At 50.8% G+C, this 19524-nt stretch overlaps 1 protein-coding gene across 2 annotated transcripts; it reads left to right on the top strand.

Annotated features, from left to right (window-relative positions):
• Positions 1-4559: 4559 nt before the first annotated feature.
• Positions 4560-14040, top strand: MRPL4 (mitochondrial ribosomal protein L4). 2 transcript variants are annotated; one of them, XR_003511954.1, is made up of 10 exons: positions 4573-4905; positions 4992-5058; positions 5137-5287; positions 8743-8794; positions 10634-10751; positions 11664-11770; positions 11910-12019; positions 12102-12178; positions 12827-13014; positions 13249-14040. XR_003511954.1 is itself a non-coding variant. In XM_027547786.1 (9 exons), exons 1-9 carry the CDS (start codon positions 4849-4851, stop codon positions 13392-13394), a joined length of 885 nt encoding a protein of 294 aa, XP_027403587.1. In that variant the 5' UTR covers positions 4560-4848; the 3' UTR covers positions 13395-14040. The 2 variants fall into 2 exon arrangements, 1 of the variants encoding a protein (XP_027403587.1); XM_027547786.1 differs by lacking the exon at positions 12827-13014 and having other exon boundaries at positions 4560-4905.
• The last annotated feature ends 5484 nt before the right edge of the window (positions 14041-19524 follow it).

The raw sequence follows: 19524 nt of genomic DNA, 5'->3' as shown, positions 1-19524 counted from the left end.
GATGAGCTGTATGGTTGTTGAGTTCTCTTTCTTTCCATCCTCAGCCCCTACAATGTTCCCCCTGCCCCCAGCCACAGAGGGAGCCTAGAACAACCAGCACACTGGAAACCAGAGAGGGACAGAGAAGGGCAGTGGGAGGCAGTGGGGACAGGTCTTTCAGGGCCTTGTGAGCTCCAGTGGGGACTTTGGCTTTTGCCCTAAGTGAAAAAGGAGCCATAGAGGGTTCTGAACAGAGGAGGGACGTGATCTTAGTCAGGTATTTACAGGCTCTCTCCATTGTAGGGAGCGGGGAGATACTGTGGGGGCTGAGGATGGAAAGAAAGAGAACTCGTCAACCACACAGCTGGTCAGGGGAGAGGTTGTGGGTGTTCCACCTACCAATAAGGAGACTGAACTCTGAAAGTGCTAACCATCTGCCCAGGGACACCCGACCAGTTAGCAGCTGCCCCTGGATTCAAACCTATGTCTATATGATTCCAGGGTCATTGGGTAAATAATCATTCACTGGGTACCTTATTTGCCCATGACTTCAGTGGGGATACAGATCCTGAGACCCAAGAGACAGAGAGGATTCTGTTTTTGGTAACATACCTGCATCAGGGCTTCCCTGGTGACTCAGACAGTAAAGACTCTGCCTGCAATGTGGGAGACCTGGGTTCGATCCCTGGGTTGGGAAGATCCCCTGGAGGAGGGCACAGCAAGCCATTCTAGTATTCTTGCCTGGAGAATCCCTATGGACAGAGGAGCCTGGTGGGCTATAGTCCATGGGGTCACAAAGAGTCGGGCACGACTGAGTGTCTGAGCACTGCATCAGGATGATGAATGAAGGGATTCACTCAAGAGGGGGAAGGATATTTAGGGAGTCTGGATGGACATGTACACACTGCTATATTTAAAATGGAAAACCAGACTTCCTGGTGGCACAGTGGATAAGACTCCACCTGCCAATGCTGGGGACATGGGTTTGATCCCTGGTTTGGGTAGATTCCACACGCCATGGAGCATCTAAGCCTGTGCACCACAACTACTGAGCCTGCACTCTAGAGCCCACATGCTGCAATTACTGAAGCCCGAATGCTGAAGAGCCCATGCCCCACCGCTATGAGAACCCCACACACCACAGGGAACAGTCCCCAGTCTTACAACTAGAGAAAGCCTGTGTTCAGCAATGAAGACCCAGCCCAGGTAAAACTAAAATAAATACGTAAAAACTAAAATGGATAATCAACATTTATCCATACAGTACAGGATCTACTGTATAGCACAGGGAGCTCTGTTCAATGTCATGCAGCAGCTTGGGTGGGAGGGAAGTTTCGGGGAGAATGGATACATGTATATGTGTAGCTGAGTCCCTTTGCTGTCCACCTGAAACTATCACAACATTGTTAATCAGCTCTCCTTGAATATAAAATAAAAAATTTTAAAAAAGAAACATGTATTGAGTCCCTACTGTACTATAGGCACTATACTGTCTGCAGGGGCCAGACAGAGCAAAATTTCTGCCAAGGAGGAGACAAAATTTCTCCTCTAATGGGGGAGACAGACAAAAGACATTTAAAAAAATCCAGGAAGTTATATATTAGAATATAAATACTGATGGAAAAAAAATAGGGCAGGATAAGGGCTTCTCCAGTGGCTCAGACAGTTAAGAATCTGCCTGCAATGCAGGAGCAGAAGGAGACACGGGTTCCAGTCTCCCAACCCAGGAGACTGGGTTGGGAAGATCCCCTGGAGGAGGGCATGGCAACCCACTCCAGTATTCTTGCCTGGAGAATCCCATGGACAGAGGAGCCTGGTGAGCTACAGTCCATGGGGTCACAAATAGTCCGGCATCACTGAGCGACTAATAAAAAACAAAAAATAAAACCTGCTATTGTTCACAGTTGCTAATTCGTGCCTGACTGTGACCCCATGGACTGCAGCATGCCAGGCTGCCCTGCCCTTTACTGTCTGCTGGAGTTTGCTCAAATTCATAACCGTTGACTTGGTCCACATCAAAAAAAAAAAAGCCTTTAAAGAGAAAGAAAAGTATGATCCAGGCTGAAGGAACAACAATGCAAAGGCCCTGAGGCGGGGTCAACAGAAATGAATGAGTCAATAAACAAAGCCTGTGGCCATTAGGAAGGTCCAGCCACCCCCTCAACCCTCCCCCCTCCCCCCCTCCTGCCCCGACTTCTACCCTTTGCAACTGCTATTTCCTCAGCCTGGATCACATTTTCTCCTTTGGACAAACTCTTAATGGAACTTTAAGCCTTAGCTCTCAGGTTACAGCTTCAGAGAAGTCGCCTGTGAGACTCCTGCCCCCATGGGTTAGGTGTTCTTCCCCTGGGCTCTCAGAGACTCTATAGACTTCCCTCCCCCATTCTGATCTCTCAGCCTTCTGCACTGAGCTGTGAGTATTTTCAAGGGTGTCTGTTGGATTTACCCCAGCAGTACACAGTAGGTGCCCACTAAATCATTAAGTAACTAAGTGCCGTCCCATCCTTCACCACATAAAATCTAAATTCTCTTGCCCGGGACAGACTTGGAGAAGCTGCCTGTAAAATAATAAACTGGTTCTCAGAGAAGAGACACAGCTGGTTGTGGCGGTGGATTCTGGGAAGGGAAAGGGGTGTGGGGCGGGCCCAGCAGGGAACAGAGGTTGGAGGAGACAGATTTTTTCATTCACTCTAGTTTTCTTTGTGCAGTTTTTGAAATTTTCTTTACTAGGTGTGTGAATTATGCAAACATAAAGTGAATAAACAAGACTGTACAAAATAAAGGATTTAAAAGACCTTTTGAAATTGCAAAGTGTGTGAAGTTTAAAACACACATTCACAGTTCTTACAAGAGTAGAGTACACAATGAAATATAACATTGTAAATTTTCATTAATACTTCACAAAAATATCCATATGTCATATATCAGATGAAAATTTAAAAAAGAAAAGAAACAATGTCTTACATCTTTAGCACAGCATTCAGGTCCTCCAGTGCCCACCCCTTTCCCTGCCTTGGTTCTTGTCTTGATTTGATGACAAAACTTACCTTCAATTAATAATAATAATATAATAATGCTCTGCATGTTTCACGCATGACATGCTTTGCCTCAATCATTTCATCAAATCTTACCACCTCCCCATCTTCCAGATGAGTACACTGAATTTGTCTCTGAAAACACGTTCTTAGCCACTGAACTCGGTCCAAATCACGCTGGCAGCCAAATGCTCAGGTCTAGCCTGGCAAGGTCCGTCTAGTCAAGGCTATGGTTTTTCCAGTAGTCATGTATGTCATGTGAGAGTTGGACTGTGAAGAAAGCTGAGCGCTGAAGAACTGATGCTTTTGAACTGTGGTGTTGGAGAAGACTCTTGAGAGTCCCTTGGACTGCAAGGAGATCCAACCAGTCCATTCTGAAGGAGATCAGCCCTGGGTGTTCTTTGGAAGGAATGATGCTAAAGCTGCAACTCCAGTACTTTGGCCACCTCATGCGAAGAGTTGACTCATTGGAAAAGACTCTGATGCTGGGAGGGATTGGGCGCAGGAGGAGAAGGGGACGACAGAGGATGAGATGGCTGGATGGCATCACCGACTCGATGGACGTGAGTTTGAGTGAACTCTGGGAGTTGCTGATGGACAGGGAGGCCTGGCGTGCTGCAATTCATGGGGTCGCAAAGAGTCGGACATGACTGAGCGACTGAACTGAACTGAGCCTGGCAAGAAAGGCTGTTATGTGGTCGTGGCGCCGCCTGGAGGCCCGATGGGGAACATGGCAAAGAACCTAGAAAAGGAACATTTGGGGTTTCTCTGGTGGCTCAGTAGTGGTAAAGAATCGGCCTGGCGATGCAGGAAACACGAGTTCGATACCTGGTCACGAAGGATCCCACATGCCCTGGAACAACTAAGCCTGTGAGCCAAAACTATTGAGCCTGTGCTCTAGACCTCAGAGGCCTCAAATACTGAGTCCACGCACCCCAACTACTGAAGCCCACTCTCCTAGAGCTCCGTGCTCGGCAAAAAAAAGCCACTGTATTTAGAAGCCCGTGCCCCACAACTAGAGAAAACCTCGCGCACCAAGGAAGAACTAGCCTAAATAAACAAATAGATGAATAAAATTATTTTTTTAAATGAGCATTTGGATTTCTATTGTGAGAGGGGACGAGAGCAAGCTAGAATCTGTGGACTTCCCACTGTGCTCGCTGAGAACTCGGGCTGTATGAGACGCGACATCTTGGCCAAGGAGATGAGGGAGACACATCCCTAACCTGAGGCATTGAACGGGGACATACCCTGGGGATCTATCCTCCAGGTCCTATCCTGAGGGCCTTCTGCGGGATATAAAGCCCTGCATTTAAACAAACAAAAATCCACGTTCCTGTAGAAACCGCAACTTAGAGACTTCGGGGCCCCAATGGGGCGGGACCTAGAGGGCGTGGCCGACATAAAAGCGTAACAACTATTGGCCATGTTCCCTTTAGTGCCCGCCCCAGAACTTTTTTTTTTTCATACTTAACAGCTCATTGGCTGAATGAGGAGCGTGTCCTTTGAGTAGGGAGGTTTCATTGGCTGGATTCCCTCGGGCCCTTTGGGGGCGGGACCGACGAAGGGGCGGTGTTTCTCACTGTGGGCTCGCACTCCCGGGGTTGCAGAGGGTTCTTAGACCTGCAGAGAGAATTGGGGTTTGGGGCGTTAGTCTTGGGGCGGAGGTGGGGGCACGCTGAGGCGAGCCCCGCGGTCCTCGATCTTGCATGCTCCGCTTTCCTAAGCCGAAAACAATCAGAGCAGGCGGTGTCGCGGGCGTGACGTCATCTCGAGGCGTCGCTAGACTCCAGAGGAAGCCTTGACCTCTCTAAACGTGGAGAGCTACGCGAAGATGCAGCAGCTAGTCCGGGCCGGGGCCCGGGCCTGGCTTCGGCCCAGGGGCTGCCGGGTGAGGCCGAGGACGGAGGTCGGGGTCGGAGGATAAAAGTTGGAGGGCCCGGGGGCTTCTCTCTCATTCCCTCCCACCGTTTACAGGGCCTGAGCGCGCTGACAGAAGAGGCAGTGCAGTCGGCGGAGAAACCAGAACCCTTGGCGAACGCAGGTGAGGTTGCTTGGTCACCCCAGGAAGGGTGGCGACTGGGAACTCTGACCCTTACTCCTGACTTCCCAATCATTCCAGGTCCCCAGGCACCCGTACTGCGCAGGTGCGAGCTCCCGGTACCCCTGCACCGGCGTCCGGTGCAGGCCTGGGTTGAATCTCTGCGGGGCTATGAGCAGGAGCGCGTGGGTCTGACCGAACTGCACCCAGACGTTTTCTCTACGGCGCCCAGGTCAGTGGGAGCTGAAATGGTGAACTGGGTGGCAGAGGGATGAGGATCGGGGGTTTAGGAATCAGGATGACCTGGGTTCAAGCCTCATTTTCTCCAGCTGTCAAAAGGGAATGATGGTTTTTCTTGCTTCAGAGTTGTGGGAAGGTGAGGGTTGAGAGGTAACGTTCTCTGAGGGTTAAGGGCACAGGGCTCTGTGGGAAGGTGAGGGTTGAGAGGTAACGTTCTCTGAGGGTTAAGGGCACAGGGCTCTGTATCCCTAGTGACTGGGTTGGAATCCTACCTTCCCCCTGTGTTTCGATGTCACCATTCTGTCAAACCTCAAGAGATTAAATGAGATAATTCTGGCCCGTAATACGGTCTGTAGAAATGTTGATTATTGTTGCTGTTATTGGTTTTTGCAAAAATGGGTACTAACAGTGGTTAAGTCCGTACTGTGTGTCTGGCTCAGCCTATTTGCATTTTATTTTTATTTTATTTTAACTTCATTTTTTTTTTTTTGGCCATGTGGCTTGTGGGCTCTTAGTCCACTGACCAGGGAGTGAACCCAGGCCCTCCATAGTGAAAGTGCAAAGTCCTAACCACTGGGCTGCCAGGGAATTCCTTTTTATTATTTTTTATTCTTATTTTGTAGCTAAAGAAACAGCACAAGCAAGTTAAGAAATCTGCCTATGGTCACATAGCTTGTAAACTATATACTCAACAGTATATGGGCCAACTCCAAGGACTAAGTTTCTGCTTGCAAAGGAGTTTGATGTCTCTTATGTCTACTGTGTCTGGCAGATAATAACTGCTGTTAATTTATTACTATAATTTTTGTATGGTTTGTCCCCTGTTTTTACAGAATCCCAATCTGCTAAGAGGTGACCAAAGGAAAAAAAAAAATTAAAAACAATGTATTTTGGGACTTCCCTGGTGGTTAAGACTCTGAGCTACCACTGCAGGGGACATGGGTTCCATCAATGGTTGGGGAAATAAGATCCCACATGCTGCAAGGTTAAAAAAAAAAAAAAGAGAGAGAGAGAGAGGAAGCATTTTATTTATTCTGTAAATACTTAGGAAGTGCTTACCAGGTGCCAGATTCCATTCTGGGTGTCAGGGATATAGCAATGAATGAGCACTGAGGTTGCTGATGTTGCTCCCAGTCTAGAGCTGGGACGGCAAGCTTCTGTAAAGAGCCAGGGAGTAAATATTATAGGCTTTGAAGGCTGTAATGTCTCCATGGCAACTACTCATCTTTGCTGATGCAGTACAAAAGCAGCTGTGCACAATGAGTAAGTGGATGAACATGGCTGTGTTCTAGTCAAGCATATTTACAAAAACAGGCAGCAGGCCAGACTTGGCCTTTCTAACCATAAAATACTTCATTTGAAATGCCGGGCTGGATGAAGCACAAGCTGGAATCAAGATTGCCGGGAGAAATATCAATAACCACAGATATGCAGATGACACCATATGCTGCTGCTGCTGCTAAGTCACTTCAGTCACGTCCGACTCTGTGTGACCCCATAGACGGCAACCACCAGGCTCCCCGTCCCTGGGATTCTCCAGGCAAGAACACTGGAGTGGGTTGCCATTTCCTTCTCCAATGCATGAAAGTGAAAAGTGAAAGTGAAGTCACTTAGTCATGTCCGACCCTCAGCGACCCCATGGACTGCAGCCTACCAGGCTCCTCCGTCCATGAGATTCTCCAAGCAAGAGTACTGGAGTGGGGTGCCATTGCCTTCTCTGATGACACCATATAGCAGAAAGCAAAGAAGAACTAAAGAGCCTCCTGATGAAAGTGAAAGAGGAGAGTGAAAAAGTTGGCTTAAAACTCAACATTCAGAAAACTAAGATCATGGCATCCAGTCCCATCACTTCATGGCAAATAGATGGGGAAACAAGGGAAACAGTGAGAGACTTTATTTTGGGGGGCTCCAGAATCACTGCAGATGGTGACTGCAGCCATGAAATTAAAAGACGCTTGCTGCTTGGAAGAAAAGCTATGACCAATCTAGACAGCATATTAAAAAGTAGAGACGTTACTTTACCAATAAAGGTCCATCTAGTCAAAGCTAGTTAAAGTCTAGTCAAAGCCAGTAGTCAAGTATGGATGTGAGAGTTGGATTTAGAAAGCTGAGCGCTGAAGAATTGCTGCTTTGGAATTGTGGTGTTGGAGAAGACTCTTGAGAGTCCCTTGGACTGCAAGGAGATCCAACCAGTCTAGCCTAAAGGAAATCAGTCCTGAATATTCATTGGAAGGACTGACGCTGAAACTCCAATACTTTGGCCACCTGTTGGGAAGAACTGACTCATTTGAAAAGACCTTGATGAGGATGAGATGGTTGGATGGCATCACCGATGCAATGGACAAGAGTTTGAGTAGGCTCCGGGAGTTGGTGATGGACAGGGAGGCCTGGTGTGCTGCAGTCCACAGGGTTGCAAAGAGTTGGACATGACTGAGCAACTGAACTGAACTGAACCAAACCATAGTTTGCCAACCCTTGGCACCCCAGCCTGGCACCCCTGTCCAATGCGAGCCCCATGTGTAATTTCAGTTCTTCCAGTAGCCACCTTTTCTCTCAAATGGCAAGAGACAAGTAAGATTGATTTCAGTCATATATTTCATTTGGCCTGGTAAGTCTAAAATGTTGGGACTTCCCTGGTGGTCCAGTAGCTAAGACTCTGCGCTCTCAGTGCAGGGGGCCCGGGTTGGATCCCTGGGCAGGGACTAGATCCTTTATGCCACAACTCAGAGTTCACATGCCAAAACTAAAGATCCCACATGCCACAACTAAGACCTGATGCAGTCAATTAAATAAATACATTTAAAAATGTTTATTTGTTTATTTTTGGCTGCTCTGGGTCTTCAATGCTGCACGGACTTTTCTCTAGTTGTGGCGAGCAGGGGCTGCTCTGTAGTTGCGGTGCATAGGCTTCGCATTGCAGTGGCTTCTCCCGTTGCAGAGCCTGGGCTCTAGGGCACCCAGGCTTCCATACTTGTGGCCCCTGGGCTGTAAGCACAGGCTCAATAGTTGTGGCCCACGAGCTTAGTTGCTCCTAGGCATGTGGGATCTTCCCGTCTTAAGGATCGAACATACATTGGCCGGCAGATTCTTTACCACTGAACCATTAGGGAAACCCAAAATAAATAAATATTTTTTTAAAAAAATGAAATACTGTCGTGTAGTCCTGGCCGCTTTTTAGGGCTTCAGTAGCTGCACATGTGGCCATCCACTGTACGGGACGGCATAGGGTCAGAGAGGCAAGCTAGTCTGTAAAGAAGTGACAGAACAGATGGAGCAGGGCTGGAGGTGGTGCGAGATGGGCCTGGAGAGGGACTGGAGCTGGCCCGGAGAGGGACTGGAGTGGACCGCAGGGCCCTGGGAGTGGATGGGAGGAGCCCAGGTTCTCATCTCATGGAGCGGGGAGGGTTTTAAGTGCACTCGACCCTCTTATATCTCCTTCCTTCACAGGCTGGATATCCTGCACCAGGTTGCCATCTGGCAGAAGAACTTCAAGAGAATTGTGAGTGCCCTGGGCAGGGCAGGTGGGGTGAGGCTGAGGCAGAGGCTGAGGAAGGCCGTGCTGTGTCTTCTCTGGATGGCTGGCTCAGGCCTCATTTTCTCTCTCCTGAACCATTCCCCAATGGGCCATTTTTTTTTTTTTTTCTTAAATGTGAGCACTGAGAATTTTTTTAAGATTTATTTTTATGTATTGCTAATTATACTCATACCTTTATTTATTTGTTGGGCTGCTCTGGGTCTTTCCTGTGGCACGTGGGATCCAGTTCCCTGCCCAGGGATCGAACCCAGGCCCCCTGCACTGGAAACATGGAGGCTTGGCCACTGGACCTCGAGGGGAGTCCTCTAACCCTGCTAACATCTTGATCTTGGACCTCTGGCTTCCAGAAGTGTGAGACAGTACAGTTCTATTGACGAAGCTCTAGTCTGTGCCTGCGTGCTCTTTGCGACGCCATGGACCGTAGCCCACCCCCATCCCTAGGCTCTTAGCCACTGGACCACCAGGGAATTCACACTAGGCATTTTCTGAACACCCACTGCGCACTGGGCATTTTGCTAGGGGACATGACAGGCAAGGTCCCTGCCCTCATGAAGCTCCCAGTCTAGTCAGAATGGGAGAGTGGGAGTCAAGCAGCCATGCCTATAAATGTTTCATTAGGGAAGTTGTCTCAGAAGAAAGGGGCATTTAACCTCAGGGATGTGATAGGCAGGAGCTAAGTAGGTAGAGGGGGCAGTGGGGCTGGCATGGAGGGAGTGGGAGCCTCACAGGCAAAGGCCTGTGGGATCAGAGGGAGCCCAGGGTGGCCCTGGAGGTCAGCAGGGGCAATGTGGGGTGTTTGGATTTGGTGCCAAGAGCATGGAAGATGCCGTTCTCAGTCAGGGCCCCTGCCTTTCATGTGGCCACCTCGAGTCTTGTGAGCCCTGCCTGGCTCCCCATGGCCCTGGGAATGAAGTCATTAGCCTGGCATTGGAAGCCTCACAGGATCCCCCATCCCACACCTCTCCCCGATTCTAACCCCCACAGCTTTCCCCATATCCCACCTTCCTTTCATTTTTTAAATTTTATTTTATTCTTATTTTTTTGGCCACTTGGCTTGTGGGATCTTAGTTTCCAAACCAGGGGTTGAACCCGGGCCCCTTGCACAGAGTCCTAATCACTGGACTGCCAGGAAATTCCCCTACTTTCCTTTTTTTAAAAGTTAGGTTGTTTTCTTCTTTTTTTTTGTTTTAAAAATAGATATATTTATTGATTTTATTTTTGGCTGTGCTGGGTCTTCATTGTTGCACGCCGGCTTTCACTAGTTTTGGCGAACAGGGGCTAATCTTTGTTGTGGTGTACCAGCTTCTCATTGCAGTGGCTTCACTTGTTTCGGAGCATGGACTCTAGCGGGGGGTGGGCTTCAGTTGTGGCACACAAGCTTAGTTGTCCCAAGGCATGTGGGATCTTCCGGGACCATGGATTGAACTGGTGTGCCTTGCATTGCAAGATGGATTCTTATCCACTGGCCCACCAGGGAAGCCCTTACCTTCCTTTTAATTACAACCACATGGAAATCATTCAAAAAATACGAAGCACCTACTGTGTGCCAGGCAGCAGCGCCCCTGCCCTTCTGAGGCTGACGTTCTGGAGTGGAGGAGGAAGCTCTTGACTTCTTTATCCCTCTCTCCCTCCCAAAGCACTCTGTGCTTGACCTGATGGAGCCCCAGTCTCTGTGCCTCCTCTCCAGCTCCCCAGCAGCGGGCCGGTCCTCCCAGCTCACTGCCCCGTCAGTGGGCCTGGTGCCTTTCGGCTGCGATAGCATCTGCCTGTGAACCTGACTCTCTCCTCACTCTGTGCCCACAGAGCTACGCCAAGACCAAGACCAGGGCTGAGGTGCGGGGAGGTGGCCGGAAGCCCTGGCAGCAAAAAGGCAGTGGGCGCGCCAGACACGGCAGCATCCGCTCCCCAATCTGGCGAGGAGGTGAGCAGGTCTGCCCACGTGTGTGCAGTCAGAGGTTGGCGAGACTGTGCACTTCCCCGCAAGTCCCCGCAGCCCTGGCCTCAACCTCTCATCAGGCCGTGGCCACAGCCCCTTTCTGCCCCACCTCTCAGCTCACCTCTCCTGGCCCACACTTCACACAGCACCCAGAGGGATCTTCCCAAGCCTCCTAGCTCCTGTGTGAAGTCTGAGCCCCTCATCTTGGCCTTCCAGCCCCTGGTGGCTGTAGACCCCCTCTCCGCTCTGTCCCTTCCACGCCCTCCTGACCAGGTAGAGCTGACTCAGTCATCTTCCATTTGCCTGGCCAATTCCTCTCAACCTTCCCTGGGTTGGGAAGATCCCCTGGAGAAGGGAATGACTACCCACTCCAGTATCCTGGCCTGGAGAATTCCATGGACTGTGGAGTCTCAGGGTAGGACACAACTGAGCAACTTTCACTTTCCCTTGTGTTTGGGCCCTGCCTCCTCCAGGAAGCCCTCCATGATCCTCTTTGGGTCCCCCCTACCCGCTGAATCCCCTTGTGCTGCCCCACACAGCCCTGATTCCCTCTGCGATCAAGCGTCTGTCTGAATATGAACGAGGGAGGGATCCTATCAGGTCCCCTGCTGCCTCCCAGGGCCCAGCAGGGGGAGCAGCCAAGTAGAATTATCCTCACTCAGGGATTGATGGCTGAGGACACCAGGCCCCTCTGAGGCGAAATTACCTGTCCCAGGTGGTGCCTGATCCATCCTCCGCTCCCACCCCGCCCTGACACCCCCACCCTCTTTGCTGCACTTCAGCCTGGCTGCCAGCAGCCTCCCCCCACCCACCTCTGGGCCCACCACTGGGGTAGATTTCTGACCTCCAAGCCCAGCTGGGGCCTTCACCCATTCACACATCCCTCTGCCCCTGCAGGAGGTGTTGCCCACGGCCCCCGGGGCCCCACGAGCTACTACTACATGCTGCCCATGAAAGTGCGGGTGCAAGGCCTCAAGGTGGCGCTGACCGTCAAGCTGGCCCAGGTGACAGCACCGATCCTGCGGGAGCCACGTGTGCTGGGATCTGGCCTGTGGGGGTAGGGGAGCCTGAGTAGCTGCAGGGGGGCCCAAGTGGCTCCCAGGGGGGCAGTAGGAGACTCAGCCCATCCTTTCCTCCTACCAGGATGACCTGCACATCGTGGATTCCCTGGAGTTGCCCACCACAGACCCCCAGTACCTGATGGAGCTGGCCCGCTACCGCCGCTGGGGCGACTCTGTCCTTTTTGTAGACTTGTGAGGGGGCCGCGCCGGGCAGGGGCGGGGGTGCAGGCAGGCTCCGTCCTTGGCAGGGCTCACCTCCTGGCCTCTATTTCAGAGAACACGAGGACATGCCCCAGAACGTCGTAGCAGCCACATCTGGGCTCAAGACCTTCAACCTGATCCCGGCTATCGGTGAGCAAAGGGCCTCAGGCCAGTTCACATCCTGTATCTTTGACTCAATCATGGAGTGGCCCTGGGCAGTGACCGCCCTCCCCAACACAACCCCCAGCTGGCCCAGCCCAGCCTGGGAGAATGATGTCTTTCTTAAAGAAACGCTCTGAGGTCGCGTCAGTCCAAGCTTGGGTTTCAGTGCCGGGGTGGAGTGAGTCCAAGGGCCCCCTGGCTGCTCTCACCCAGCTCCTCACTCAGACACACAGGATCAGAGCTGCCCTGAGCAGGACCCCCGATCCATAGAGGGGTTGACTAGTCCCCAGAGCCCTCTCTTGGCCTCCTGATTGCAGGCCCAGCTGCCTCCTGGACAGCAGCACATGGGGGTCTCATAGTCATCACTGCACATAAGACCTCCTTCCTCCATTCCAGTCTGTTAGCCCACCCTGTCAGCTCTGTCTATGAACGTGTCCAGGATCCAACAACTTCTCACCACCCTGGGCCAGCCCCCAGCATCTCCCACTCTGTTGATTCTGTCCCGGTCCCAGGCACCTGCTAACTGCCAAAATCTGTCCTGATCTCGCATTCCCCGCCCAGTCCCACTTACGGCCGCCAGAGGGCGCCTGAGCACCTCACTAAGATCCCGTCCCTTCTCTGCCCACCACCCTCCAGGGCTCCCACTTCACTCAGGGTAAAAACCTGGCTTATCTGGAGGCCCACAGATCCTGCACTCCCTGCCCTTCTCTCTCTCCACTCCCCTCCCCTCCCTCCCTCATCACTCCCTGCAGCCGCATGGACCCGCCTCAGTACATCGTGTTTATTCATCTGCTCTGTTTATCATCTGTCTCCCCAACGGGAAGGTGAGGTGGGAACCCTTCCCTGGCACAGGGCAGAGTCGGGGTACCCTGGATGTTTTGGTTGAGGTTGACGAGCTGAGGACCACCCCTTGCCCAGGGTCTTCCCAGGGGTGAGCGGCTGAGCCAGAGTTTGAACCCAGGCTGCCGGACTCAGGACCCTACACTAGACTGTGGTATCTCTGTTGGGGGACGGGGGGCTGGCCCTAACTGTACCCCCCTTTCCCCTCGCCCCCCCAGGCCTGAACGTGCACAGCATGCTCAAACACCAGACCCTGGTCCTGACCCTGCCCACCGTCGCCTTCCTGGAAGAGAAGCTGCTCTGGCATGACTCACGTTACACGCCCCTCTACCCCTTCCGCCTGCCCTACCGAGACTTCCCCTGAGCCCCAACCCCGTGCCCCCCAGGGCACACAGACCACCCTCCTTCCTGCTCTGAGCCAGGCTAAGCCCTGGGTGGGCTTGGGAGACGCCTCCCCATCCCAGGCCCCCTGGTCCCAGTGGGAGGCTGAGGCCACACCCAGAGAGCAGCCAAGCAGACATCAATACTGGGAAGAGGGCAGCTCGCCAGAGACCCACGTCTCTCTTTCACGTCAGATACATTTTATTTTGTAATCAAAGAGGGGAAGCACTGCAGCTGATGGCCGTTTTGTGAGTAATTCCATTCGGTGCTTCCCCTGGTGCTGGGCGTCCCTGGGTGCCTAGCTGCCTCGAGACCCCATTCGTAGAAATGACCCAGGATCAACTTTGCCAGGGTGAGTCAGCCTTGGGGAGTGCACAGCAGAGAAGCAGCCATCTCTGAGAACCCACTGGTGCTGCCTCCCAATCCCAGGCACTCTGACCGAGTGCTCGTATCCCTGATGGGGCTTGTGGTCCTGTTTATTACCATCCTTCCATCCAGCTGTGGGCCTGATTCTCCAAATGGGTATAATGTGGAAACTGGGGCTTCCATCACAGGGACTTTCCCTAAACACGGAGTCAGGATCAATGTGGTCAGTAAATGTGCAAATAAATGTTTTTTAAAAACACCAAGCGGACATACTGATTCTTAAGTCTGCCCCACCCCCAAGTTATTATCTCTTTAATAGTCACAACACAGACTACAGAATAATGTGGTCTGTTTCTTTAAAGTTGGCTGAAACTGCATCTGGCCTGCAGGCCCACCCAGGCAGCCAAAGAGACCCATCGACTGGGCAGCTCGACACCGAAAACATCTCTGGAATGCCTCTCGAGAGTCCCTTGAGAGCTCACAACACACTCTTTGAACGTCCTCAGTGGACAAAAATTATGATCCTTAAAGTTTCAGATTTGACTGAGGGAAAAAGAAAAATCTGAGGCTTCCCTGGCTGTCCAGTGGTTAAGATTCTGAGGTTCCAATACAGGGCGTGCAAGTTCAGCCCCTGGTTGGCGTGCATGTATGGCTGAGTCACTGTGCTGTACACCTGAAACTAACACAGCATTGTAAGTCAACTATGTTTCAATTTTTAAAAATAATTTTTAAAATATTTTAAGAAGATAAAGCTATTTGGAGCCAGTAGTAGGAAGGGGTACAGAGGCTGGGTGGGGAATGCTGGGCTAAACCCAAACCATTACCAGCTTCTGCCTGTGCCTCTCACTAGCTCTGCAGGGACATCGAGGCCCCAAGAAAGACACATCTGTTGTCCTGACAGCACCCAGCCCCATAGCTGTGTTTAATGGGGCTCAGTTGTCCACAACATGGCCATCAGGAAACAGTGAAGAAAGCAGTCAGAACCTGTTACCCCACACTGGAATCCCTTAGCCAGATCAAGGATGGAAAAAGTCACCGGAAAAAAATGACCTAGGGTCTAGAATTTTCTTTCTAATAATCAGGGCATAAAATGTGTGTGTTTCCTGGGCTACCATAAAGCACGACAGACTAGGAGGGTCTTTCCAGCTGGCTCTGTGGTAAAGAATCCACCTACCAATGCAGGAGATGCAAGAGACGCAGGTTCGATCTCTGGGTCAGGAAATTGCTCAGAGAAGGAAATGGCAACCCACTCTAGTGTTCTTGCCTGGGAAATTCATGGACAGAGGAGCCTGGTGGGCTACAGTCCGTGGGGTCACAAAGAGTCAGACATGACTGAACGCACAAAAACTAGGGCTTCAACAATAGAACTGTACTAGCTCACACTTCTGGAAGCCAGAGGTCCAAGAGCAGGATGTTGGCAAGGTTGGAGGACTCCCCTGGTGGTCCAGTGGCTAAGCCTCCATGGTCCCAATGCAGGAGGCCTCGGTTCGATCCCTGGTAGGGCACTAGATCCCACATGCCACAATTAAAGATTTAGTGCAACAAAATAAATGTTAAAAAGAAAAAGATGTTGGCAGGATTGGGAATTCCCTTGTGAGCCAGTGGTTATGACTCAGTCCACTGCAGGGGGGCATGGGTTCAATCCCTGGTCAGGGAACTAAGATCCCCAAACCCCTTACAGAGCATCCCTCCCTACCCCCCAAAAAAGTGGGCAGGGGTGATTCCTTCTGAGCCTATGAGGCAAGATCTGTCCCATCCCTCTCCCCTAGCTTCTGGAGATTTGTTGGCGTCCTTGGCATTTCTTGGCTTGATTCATCACCCTTATCTCTGTCCTCATCTTCAAATGGTATTATCTGTGTGTGTTCAGATTTCCCCTTTTTATAAGAGCACTGGTCAAGTTGAGTTAGGGCCCATCCTAATGACCTCAACTGAACTTGACCATCTGCAAAACCCTGTTTCAAATAAGATCACAATCTGGGGTCAGCACTTTCCCCCCTCTTCCTGGGGAGAGAAGTAGTTGAACCCATGACAGGGAGTAAGGGGAAGGATGGAGCAAGACTGGCCATAAGGAGTGTAAAGTAGGCACTTGTGGCTTCACCACATGTCCTCTTCGCTGTTGCCTATTTTGAAATTCTCTGCAATTAAAATATTAAAAAAAAATAGAGATGTGTGAAGACATTTATTCAGGGAGCCGTTCTTACATGAAAATGCCTATCACAGGGGGACTTCCTTGGTAGTCCTGTGTCTGGGACTCCATACTTATACTGCTGGAGACCAGATTCAATCCCTGGTCATGGAACTAAGATCCCACATGCTACGCAGCGTGGCCAAAAAACAAACAAACCTTATCACAACCTCTTACGACATTGGTTAACCCAGAGCCCAGAGAGGAAAGTGTCTTCACAACCTTTGAAAAATATCCCTGAAGGCAGAATGCCCACGCTGAGGCTAATCAGGCTTCAGAAAACTCAAATGAACTAATTGGGCTGTGAACTGACCCCCAGGAGATCCAGAGGGTGAGAGGCAAGAGGCTCTGATGTGCAGTGAAGGTGTCTGCTTATTGATGGTCAGCATGGAAGCCCACTAGGCTTCCCTGGTGGCTCAGATGGTAAGGAGTCTGCCTGTAATGCAGGAGACCTGGGGTGCATCCCTGGGTCGGGAAGATCCCTTGGAGAAGGGAATGGATACCCACTCCAGTATTCTTGCCTGGAGAATACCATGGACAGAGGAGCCTGGCAGGCTTCAGTCCATGGGGTTGCAAAGAGTCGGACATGCAACTGAGTGGCACACACACACACACACTTACAGAAGCCTAATAGGAGACATGAGAGGATAGGAGGACCCCAAAGGCTGAGAAAAGAGCCACAGCCCACACCAAAGATACCTCCATCTCAGATTTCCTTGGTGATCAGGTAGCTAAGACTCTGCTCTCCCAAGGTAGGGGGCATGGGTTTGAAACCTGGTCAGGGAACTAGATCCCACATGCTGCAACTAACACCCGGTGATGTGTGCATGCTGTTATGTCCAACTCTTTGTGACCCTATGGACTGTACCCCCACCAGGCTCCTCTGTCCATGGGATTCTTCAGGCAAACTACACTGCAGTGGGTTGCTGTACCCGCCTCTGGGGAATCTTCCCAACCCAGGGATCAAACCCCAGGCTCTTATGTCTCCTGCATTGACAGGAGAATTCTTTACCATTAGCGTCACCTGGGAAGACTCAGTGCCGTCAAATAATAGTAATAATACATTTAAGAGAAAAGATGCTTCCATCTCAGGATTTCCCTGGTGATCCAGTGGTTAAGACTCTGTGCTTCCACTGCAGGGGGTGCAGGTTTCATGGTTCAGGATGGGGCCAGAGGAAAAAAAAAAAAAAAAGATGCCTCCATCTAGCAACGACGTACCCAGGAAAGACGAAACCTAAAAAGCTGCTCAGAACACGAGCACACTGCTGGGGAACCTAAGGAAGGGGAAGCTGCCAGCCCAGGAGGAACTGCCCTTCGATGCCTCCTTACACCTCTGTAGGAGAGACCCAAAACTGGTGAGAGGAGGCAAGGGGGACAGACAGAGGGTCAAGAGCTGGGGGACCAGGCCCTTCTGTTCTAGGAGGGCCTCCAGCCGGGAGAAGCCTGACCTGGGCTCCCATCCAACACCAAGTTCAGAGATTTGAACGTGAGGCTGATGTGGACCTGAGTTCCAGGCAGGATTCGCAGCCAGTGGCATGGCAGAGTCCGCCACAGAATAAACTTTCAATGAGCTATGGTTTTTCCAGTAGTCATGTATGGATGTGAGAGCTGGACTATAAAGAAAGCTGAGGGCCGAAGAATTGCTGCTTTTGAACTGTGGTGTTGGAGAAGACTCTTGAGAGTCCCTTGGACTACAAGGAGATCCAACCAGTCCATCCTAAAGTAAATCAGTGCTGAATATTCATTGGAAGGACTGATGCTGAAGCTGAAACTCTAATACTTTGGCCACCTGTTGGGAAGAACTGACTCATTTGAAAAGACCTTGATGCTGGGAAAGACTGAAGGCAGGAGGAGAAGGGGATGACAGAGGATGAGATGGTTGGATGGCATCACTGACTCGATGGACATAAGTTTGAGTAAGCTCCAGAAGTTGGTGATGGACAAGAAAGCCTGGCGTGCTGCAGTCCATGGGGTCACAAAGAGTCGGACACGACTGAGTGGCTGAACTGAATTGAACTGACCTGAGTGGATGGAGGAGCCAAGTTCTGTTCTGATCAACATCCACACGCCATGCAGTTTTGCTTTCCACTCTCGGGCTGTTATAAGGAACCATGATTCGAGAGTGAACTCATCTGTGGGGAAAAAGGAGGAAGTCTGTGGTCCTGACCAGGAAGTTTGAGGTGGGATTGTCCGAGCTCAGTCGTAAGGAAACAGACAACTTGCAACTACTGCTATCTGTTCTCCTGTGCAAAAATGGTCTTTTGAATTTTATTTATCCATCTATTTATTTACTTATTCATTCTTTTGGCCGTGCCGGGTCTTTGTTGGGTCAAATGGGCTTCTTTTATTGTGGAGCATGGGCTCTAAAGCTCACAAGCTCAGTAGTTTCAGGGGCTTAGTTGCCCTGACGCGTGTGGGATGTTAGTTCCCTGAGTGAAGATCGAACCTGTGTCCCTCCTGCATTGGAAGGCAGATTCTTAACCACTGTACCACTAGGGAAGTCCCATGAATGGTCTTTTTTTTTTTTTTAGTTTTTCTTTATTTGTTTTGTTTTGGCTGCATGGGTCTTTGGTGCTTGCAGGCTTTCTCTAGTTGCAGCGAGTGGGAAGGGGACACTATTCTGTAGTTGTGGCATGAGGGCTTCTCGCTGCAGTGGCTTCTCTTGTTGCAGAGCAGAGGTTCTAGAGCGTGGGCTCAGAATTTGTGCTGCACCAGCTAGTTGCCCCGAGGCATGTGGAGTCTTCCTGGACCAGGGATTGAACCTGTGTCCCCTGCGTTGGAAGGTGGATTCTTAACCACTGAACCACCACAGCAGTCCCTAATGGTCCTACTGAAATCTCACTCCCACCCTTTGCAGGATGCATTACCATCCCTTTCTGCAGCTGAGGCCATCAAGGTATCACCAGGTGACATGGCTTGCTCAAGGTCACAGCTGGTGGCTGTGCCCTTTGGCCCCATCCTCTCAGCAATTGCTGGTCCCTGAACATCCAAGCTGTACATCACAGCTCTGTTTTGGTCTCATCCACTGGACATGTCAGAAGTACTGGGGAGCCACAGTGAGATACCACTTCCCACTCTAGTGGCTCTGACAGTAAAGAATCTCCCTGCAGTGGAGGAGACCTGGGTTCAGTCCCTGCATTAGGAAGATCCCCTAGAGAACGGAATGGCTACCCACTCTAGTGTTCTTGCCTGGAGAATTCCATGGACTGAGGAGCCTGGTGGGCTACAGTACATTGGGTCACATAGTTGGACATGACTGAGCCACTAATCACATCCATTAGGATGACAATGACCATAATAATTAAACAAAATATATGTTGGCAAAGATGCAGAGAAATTGGAACCCTGGAATCTTTGTATGTTGCTGGTGGGAATGTAAAATGGTTCAGCTGCCAGGAAACACAGTCTCACAGTTTCTCAAAACGTTCACCATGAAATTACCATGTGACTCAACATTTCCACTCCCAGGTAGACACCCAAAAGAAATGAAAAGATGCTCATACAAACACTTGTACAGGAATGCTGATAGCACCATGATTCAGAATAGCCAAAAGGTGGAGGC

The sequence above is a fragment of the Bos indicus x Bos taurus genome, chromosome 7, assembly GCF_003369695.1.
Source record: "Bos indicus x Bos taurus breed Angus x Brahman F1 hybrid chromosome 7, Bos_hybrid_MaternalHap_v2.0, whole genome shotgun sequence".
Classification (NCBI taxonomy): Eukaryota; Metazoa; Chordata; class Mammalia; order Artiodactyla; family Bovidae; genus Bos; species Bos indicus x Bos taurus.
The sequence above is the reverse complement of the archived record's forward strand: the minus strand, read 5'-3'. Positions and strand labels throughout refer to the sequence as shown.

Excerpts from the sequence above, each read along its gene's own strand:
- MRPL4 (XM_027547786.1), top strand. The coding sequence starts at position 4,849 with ATGCAGCAGCTAGTCCGGGCCGGGGCCCGGGCCTGGCTTCGGCCCAGG. Across the intron at positions 4,906-4,991 it reads TTCGGCCCAGGGGCTGCCGG|GGCCTGAGCGCGCTGACAGA; the intron begins GTGAGGCCGAGG and ends CACCGTTTACAG. Across the intron at positions 8,795-10,633 it reads AGAAGAACTTCAAGAGAATT|AGCTACGCCAAGACCAAGAC; the intron begins GTGAGTGCCCTG and ends CTGTGCCCACAG.